The sequence below is a fragment of the Micropterus dolomieu genome, linkage group LG09, assembly GCF_021292245.1.
Source record: "Micropterus dolomieu isolate WLL.071019.BEF.003 ecotype Adirondacks linkage group LG09, ASM2129224v1, whole genome shotgun sequence".
NCBI lineage: Eukaryota > Metazoa > Chordata > Actinopteri > Centrarchiformes > Centrarchidae > Micropterus > Micropterus dolomieu.
This window is the reverse complement of record NC_060158.1, coordinates 2,280,356-2,288,386: the sequence shown is the minus strand read 5'-3', so window position 1 is coordinate 2,288,386 and position 8,031 is coordinate 2,280,356. Positions and strand designations below refer to the sequence as shown.

At 40.8% G+C, this 8,031-nt stretch overlaps 1 protein-coding gene across 1 annotated transcript in view; it reads right to left on the bottom strand.

Moving 5' to 3' along the window:
- LOC123976554 (gastrula zinc finger protein XlCGF26.1-like) overlaps positions 1-349 on the bottom strand; it is a 37,546-nt gene extending 37,197 nt beyond the window's left edge. The window contains exon 1 of the mRNA XM_046058818.1: positions 59-349. Within this exon, the coding sequence (XP_045914774.1) occupies positions 59-83 (25 nt within the window). The 5' untranslated portion in view covers positions 84-349. The remainder of the gene's footprint in view (positions 1-58) is intronic.
- Positions 350-8,031: the final 7,682 nt, after the last annotated feature.

Here is an 8,031-nt window from a genome sequence, read left to right as displayed (position 1 = left end):
CTTTCAAACAGCCCAAATATCTCTTCAGCAGCCGCAGTTAGTCGCTGGTTGATAAAACCTCTCAGCATCTGGACTTTAGACATTTTAAACAAATGAAAAACACAGTTTGGACTCAGAGTTCCTCCAACCAGCGCTGTGTGGCCGAGTTCCGTCTATTTCCAGCTAGCAAGCTAAGCTAACTTCAGTTAGCATTCGTGGCTAACAGGAGATGAAAGGCGAAACCAAAGTTTCCACTTTAACACGTTTATCCCACTGACTGTATAAAAGAAGGTTTATCCAAACATACAGGCTCTAGTTCACTCCGGGAACACACGAACACGTTAGCGTGTTGACACAGGAAGTTAAAGCGCTTCCGGTACCACGTCTTCCCACACCTTCAAAATAAAAGTTTGTATAGAAAGAACAAAGTCCTATCTGATGAACTAAGAAGCAGAAAGAGCAGCACTCTCTTTATTTTAGACAACACAACACTGTTCATCCCAGAGGTAGTCAACATATACAAGTAAATAAATAAACTAAATAAAAATAAAAATAATAAATATGGGTTTTTATTGTAGTGCCATTTTTATGCAGAACTTTGTGGTTTGGTTTGGAGTCTGTTCATCTCTTCTTGTGAATGTGGCATTTTCCCAATAATAAAACTAACTGTACAAAGACAAGAAAATCTTTTTCCACCTCAGTACCTTCAAAACATATAAAAATGTCTTTATCCTGCAAACGAATTGTTTGCCCAGTTTCCCTTCTTATACAGTGTTGACCATCCTACAACATACAGATGGTAAAACATATGATGGATTGTTTCTTCTTCACTTCACAGATAATGTAAATTCAATATCAATTCTTAATCTCTCTTCTAAACGTCTTTTTTGACAAATAATTTCTCCATAAAGCGAAGCTCAAAAGAATCTTCCCGGGGGACGAGAGTTCCAGCTTGTATATAATTCCTAATGTATGAACATTTATTCTTGGTAATGTCAGCTTCTCCAAGGAATATATGACTATTAAAGAACTGATCATTGAAACCTCGACTAACAAACCTCTGAGACGATGCAGCACGTTCCTTGGTAAAGCATCAAAAACCAGTGCAAATTCTTTTGGTGTAACTGGTAACCTGAATTCATTATGTTAGTAACTGCCCATCAGCATTGTTTAACCAATACAATACTAACCATTGTCAACTCATTTCCCATGATATAGTGATTTATTTTTACATTTAATATTTAAAAGTAGTAATCAGTTGGTGAAAGATTGTGTCTGTGAATCAGTTTTCAGGCCAGCAGAGCTTCTCTATGAAATGTGATTACTTTACAGGTAATTTACCAGTTTTGTAGACAAATTTTAGCAGAAATTTAGTCCCACCCATTAAACTAAATACATCTCAAGGGAAGTTATTCCAAAAATTGTCTTTTTCTTTAATCAAGTTATCTAACTGTTGCTTTCATGAACAGGTTGGACCTAAACTCAGAACTCAGACAGAGAGTTGTAGTAGAATAAAAAGTATGTTACAGCAAACCAGAGAGGTAATGGGGTGAATGAATGATGGCGCTGTAGGTGGCGTGGCTGAAGGCGAGACAGGAGGCAGGCAGGTGATGATCCTGAAGCTCAGGAGACACAGGCTAGCAGGCAGGTAAAGCACAAAGCAAGGCATGACCACGTAGTGGTTTTGCAGGTCAAGTTGACGTCACTGTAATGACAAAGTGTGGCAGAAGTTCATTTACTGGTCATTTTCTTTCCAGAGCTGCAGAGATGGCTCAGACACAGAAAGCACAGAAGATGTAAGATATCTTGCATAAAAAGGACAGTGGAGCCGAATATAAACTCGGTGGATGAATGAAATTGATTTTATAAATATGTAAACAAAAATTGTGGGGTCCCTGATCAACAACATCAAACAGAAACACTAAAACATTAAACCAACCACCTTATGAATGCCATTCGGCCTTTCACACGAGATATATCATATGAAGATATTGTCTGTCACCTGTGTTGCTCCTGCCCTGCCTGTTAGTCCCTGTGTATATATACCTGGTGTTTCTGTTTAGTCCTTGTTCGGTCATTACAGTGTGTTGTCCTGTTTTGCCTGCCTTGCTCGTCGTGCTCGTCTTGTCACCCTGTTTCTTTGGATTTTGGATTTCTGTTTGGATAACCTTATTGTTGGACCTTTTTGTACCGTACCAACTCTGCTCAGTGTCCTGCGTTTGGGTCCACCAACCTGCTCACCACACAGACCCTGACATAGTTGGCAATTTATTTTATACATATAAAATGAAACATCATATTTTATAAACACTTCATACGTGTTAGGAATGTGGTGTTGTGTTCATGTTTTTCCTGTTTAGTCTGTTTTCATGGGTTTGGTTTTGGGTTCTGTGTTCTGTAAGCTTTATTTGATCTTGTCATGTTTAGGGTTTTGTAGCTTAATTTAGTCTTTTGTTCATTCGCATGTTTAAGTTTTCTTCTGTCTTGTCTCTTACCTTAGTTGTTAGTCCTGCATTTTAGTTCTTTGCCTTAGTTCTTAGTCCTGTGCTTTAGTTCATGTTTAGTGTTTTTCCTGCTCTGTGTACTACTTGTATTTTTTTGGTCTGTGTCTTAGTCCTTCATATGTCTCCATGTTAGTGTAGTCCTGTTTCCTGCCCTGGTTTTGTTCTGTTATGCAGTTGTCTTCTGTTTCTGTTTTACTTTGGTAACTCTGTCCTTGTGGGTTTCCAATGCTTTACTTCCTGTTTTATTTTGTAGTGTTCATGTGTCCTTTTCTAGCTTTGTTCCTGTTGTTGATTACCTGATGTGTTTCAGCTGTGCTTCCCTCCCTGCTTGTTTACCTGTGTATATATTGCCCTCTGACGTGTTCAGTGTTTGTGACGTCCTTGTCTGATGTTGAGTGTTCTGCCTTGCTTTGTTCCTAGTTCTTTGTTTTGGATTACCCCGTCTACTTTGGATTTACTTTGGATTGGACTTTGCCTTGTGCTTATACTTATAATATTTCTCTCTGAGATGTAGCAGAGTAGAAGTAGAAAGTGGCACGAAAATAAAAGTAAGGTACCTCAAATTTGTGTAAACTTGAGTATTTCTCTTTTCTGCTAGTTAACAGTATAGTATTTTACACTACATTTATATGACAGCTGGAGTTACTTTTAATACTCTGAATACATTTTACTGATACTTTTACTGACGCATTGCTTTTACCCGTAACAGACTATTTTTACACTGTTGTAATGTTACAAGAAATCAGCAGTATACTGTGAAAGGTGTGACTGCAGCTTCTAAATAAATTACATTAATAGACTACTTTGATTCCTACACTCATTTCCCTAAACTGTTTTGACACATTATTCAGGTTTGTTGAACTGTCTCTGCAAAACTCGACACAAATCCCTTAATTTCTCATTGCCTACACCATGTGGTCATTTAGAAAGCACTAACATTCAATATTGTTCACTCAAGTCAGCACAGGTTGAGCTCAGTTAGCTCACAGCTACCCAGGTGGAAACACAAAGATCCATAATTGATCACAAACCAATCACAACCTTCAACAGATAAATAAAAGGGCTGAGTCAGTTCATTCAGTTTTGGAACAATGGATCCAGAGAGAAGTGAAGGAAGAGGTCCGGGACACCAGAGAGGAGGAGGAGGAGGAGGAAGTGCAGTAGGGAGAGGAGGAAGAGGAGAAGGAAGAGGAAGAGTAGGAGGTGGAGGAGGACTAGGGAGAGGAGGACGAGGATGAGTTTCTCTGGTCTGTCCCAGACCATAACAGGATGTTGGGGCAGAATAATTTTTTGGTTGTTTGGTGTATTGGACTGTACAGTACATTAAATGTTCAGTTTTAGTGGAATTTAGCGAAGGTTGTGAATTGCAACCAGAGGCTCACGGTGCATTCAGGTGCCTCTCTGGTGGTCCCATTTTACGAGTTGTGAAGTTGTTCTTCTAACTTCAATGTGTGTTCATGTGCTCTTAAGTCTGAATGTGGAATCAATATGGACGCTTGACGGTCTGGTGGTTAGAGGTGCAGATGTTGGTATACAGGGAGAAGAGCAGAGGGCAAATAACGCAGTATTGAGGGGATCAGGGGCTGAGGGTCCTGGAGTCAGAGACATGTTTTCCCATCTTCACGTGCTGCTTCCAGTCTGTCAGGAAGTCTGCGATCCACCTGCAGGTGGAGTCAGGCACATTCAGCTGAGAGAGCTTGTCCTGCAGCAGGGCCGGGAGGATGGTGTTGAAAGCAGAGCTGAAATCCACAAACAGGATCCTGCCATCGGTTCCTGGGGAGTCCAGGTGCTGGAGGATAAAATGAAGGGCAATGTTTACTGCATCATCTACAGACCTGTTGGCTCTGCAGGCGAACTGCAGGGGGAACTCCAGGAGTGGGTCTGTGATTGATTTAAGGTGGGACAACACAAGGCGTTCAAAGGACTTCATAACCACAGAGGTCAGGGCGACGGGTCATTCAGGCCTGTGGTCCTTGTTTTTTTGGGGACAGGGATGATGGTTTAGGCTTTGAGCTGTCCAACTCTGAGGAGGGGGAGGAGGAGATGGTAGACAGGGGCTGGAGCTGAGCGGAGCGGTCACGGGTGATGGAACCCAATTGTCTTTCAAAACGGCAATAGAACTGGTTCAGCTCATTTGCCAGCCAAGAGTCGTTGATGGAGTGGGGGACTTTGGGTTTGTAATTAGTGATCTGTCTGAACCCCCTCCAGTCGTTTGCAGAGATCTGGGATCTCATTTATAAACAGTGCGTGCGTACAAAACAGGGCTGGAAACGTCCATATGCCACTTCCCAAACAAAATTTGTGATCTATAAAAAACAAACTTGACGGGAAAATGTGCTTCCTATAAGTAAACTCTGAAACACGTGTACACACATAAAGAGAAGAAATGAGAAACAGCGACTCACATGGCAGAAGGTGGAAACTGTTTGAAATGAATAGGCCTACTACTGTGTAAAATAAATCAAAATATTACCTCTGAGTAGTATAGGCTTCCTTGAAGTACGCAAAAAAACATAATTTTAGATCATTTGTGGCGCACAAAAAAACATAATTTAAGATTATTTGTGGCGCACAAAAAGAACCATGATTGAGGATAATAAACACAGAGATATCTGTTTCTGCAAAAGAACACCTCAAATATGATCTACAGTTTAATCAGGAATCATTAATACTTGCAAGCATTGAAATTTATTCTCATAAATAAGGTGAACAGGAGGACAAATTACATTTAAATTTATACTGTTTTCAATGCATCAGTCAAGCAAATACGAGACCATAGTTTTACATTACATAAAAGTTCGTTTTTTTACCCACCAAACAACGTCAGCGTCACACTGAGTTAAATCTCGTTTTGTAGCTTTTCTGTCAGAAATTGCCTCCTTTTCTTCCTGCAGTCAGTACGTATTAATATCAATAAGGGGCGTTTCACTGACCATTTATAGGCAACTATGGGCGTTTTGAAGGTTCGGACATGGAGCTCCCTCACATGCGGCACATTTCAAGTTGATTGTGATTTATAAAGGGAACTTGCTTACAGATGTGCGTATGTAGGGTTTTATAAGTCTTAATATTTTTTGGCGTACATACACTTTTTGTGAGGTTTCTATGCACAGTTTTATAAATGAGACCCCTCGTGTTGTAGCCTCTCGGAGTACAATCGTTTATCTTCTCGCACCTCCTTGCTAAACCTGTACTTTAACGCCCCGCACCCAGCCCTGTCCCCATTCCTAAACTCCTTCTCCTTTTCCAGCCTTAACTGTCTAAGCTTAGCTGTGAACCAGGGTTTGTCATTGTTATAACTCTCCCTGGTGCATAATGGTATACAGCTGTCCTCACAAAAACAGATGTAGGACGTCACAGCATCAGTAAACTCGTCCAGACTGTCCAAACACGCCTGAAGGTCCTCTACAGCTTCACTGGTCCACTACTTAGATTCCTCACTACAGGTTTATAAAGTTTTACTTTTGGTCTGCACACAGGAATCAGGTGGACCATGAAGTGGTCAGTGTGTCCCAGAGCAGCGTGGGGAATGGCGTGATAGGCACAGTAAACTGTAGTGTAGCAGTGATCCAAAGTGTTCCCCTCTCTGGTTGGACACTTTATAAACGTTCTGTATTTGGGGAGTTCTTGGCTGAGGTATCCCTTTGTTAAAGTCACCATGAACAATAACAAGGGAGTCCGGGTATGTCTGCTCTACACACAGTATCTGGTCCGCAAGCATGCACTGTGCATCGTGCACGTTGGCCTGTGGCGGAATGTAAACACCGACCAGAGTGAATGAAGAAAACTCACAGGGAGTGTAAAACAGTTTACATTTAATAATAAAATAATCCAGATCAGGAGAACAGTGCTGTTGAATTACAGTTCCAGTAATCCATGTCCTTAGTCTGCTTGTCTTCAGCAAACTGTTTGCGGGCTTTCTTGTGCATCATCTTTAGAAGAGGCTTCCTGACAGGCTGACCCCCCCACCCCTTCAACCTCTGCAGCAATGCTGGCAGCACTCATACAACTATTTCCCAAAGACAACCTCTGGATATGACGCTGAGCACGTGCACTCAACTTCTTTGGTCGACCATGGCGAGGCCTGTTCTGAGTGGAACCTGTCCTGGTGAACCGCTGTATGGTCTTGGCCACCGTGCTGCAGCTCAGTTTCAGTTTCATCTTTATGTAGAGCAACCGTTCTTTTTTTCAGATCCTCAGAGAGTTCTTTGCCATGAGGTGCCATGTTGAACATCCAGTGACCAGTATGAGGGAGTGTGACAGCGATAACACCAAATTTAACACACCTGCTCCCCATTCACACCTGAGACCTTGGAACACTAACGAGTCACATGACACCGGGGAGGGAAAATGGTTAATTTGGCCCAATTTGGACATTTTCACTTAGGGGTGTCCTCACTTTTGTTGCCAGTGGTTTACACATTTAATGGTTGTGTGATGTGTTATTTTGAGGGGACAGCAAATTTACACTGTTATACAAGCTGCACACTCACTACTTTACATTGTAGAAAAGTGTCATTTCTTGACTTTGTTTGTATTTGCGCCAAACAAAACAATTTGCTTTCTGTGAAAATAAAAAATGAAAATACTGCATTTATTTGACAGCTTTAGATACTAGTTACATTACAAGTTAAGCTGTTTCATACAAAACATATGTAGAGTTCTCACAACTAGGGCTGCAACTAATGATTATTTTCATAGTCGACTAAACTGTTAATTATTTATTCGATTAGTCGACTGGACACAATTATTTTTGTCACAACCTAACCTTAAAACCATTTAACAAATTAAATATCTTTCAAGTGAATTACTGAACTCCAACAGCCTAACTAGCTGACGTTTACTATTCAGAATGAACACAAGTATCAACGCATCAAGGGGGAAACCAGGGAAGAAGACAACACCGTGTAGAATACTCCTATAATTCACTAATTTATACAAATATAATTATACTCCTATAATTTATAAAATATACTCCTATAATCCACTAATTTATACAAACTTCAAAACTGTTTAACAAAGATTTTGGCTTTGGAACTATATAAAATCAAGGCAAGTACTATAACCACAACTGCACACTAACAACTAACCTCTCATACTTCATTCTACTTCTGTAGTATATATTTTTGGGTTTTAGGCAATAACTTAGTGGAGAATGTTCTGCAGGCTACATCACAAGCCAGATGTTCCTTGATTTACTTTAAACCATTACTCATTACTACTAACTTTTTTAAAGCTGAGTCTCCGACATTAACAGCGTTGTGTTGGATAAATTTGTGCTGTGGTGTTCATGAGAGCTAGAGAGAGATGAGCGAGAGCATGTGCGGCGCAAATGCACTGATCTACAATCAAATACAATTTTAAATAGGCATAGTAAAAAAAATAAAACAAAAATCAGTACGTGGTGGTCAGTGTTGATATCGTAGCGGGCCGCCACAAGTAAATGAACGTATGGGAAACACTGCCTTTCCTCTGCCGCTGCAGCTCTGTTGTTGCTGCTTGGGACCAGGGCGCTCTGTGGGCGTGACTGGCCGGCATGCTGGCAACG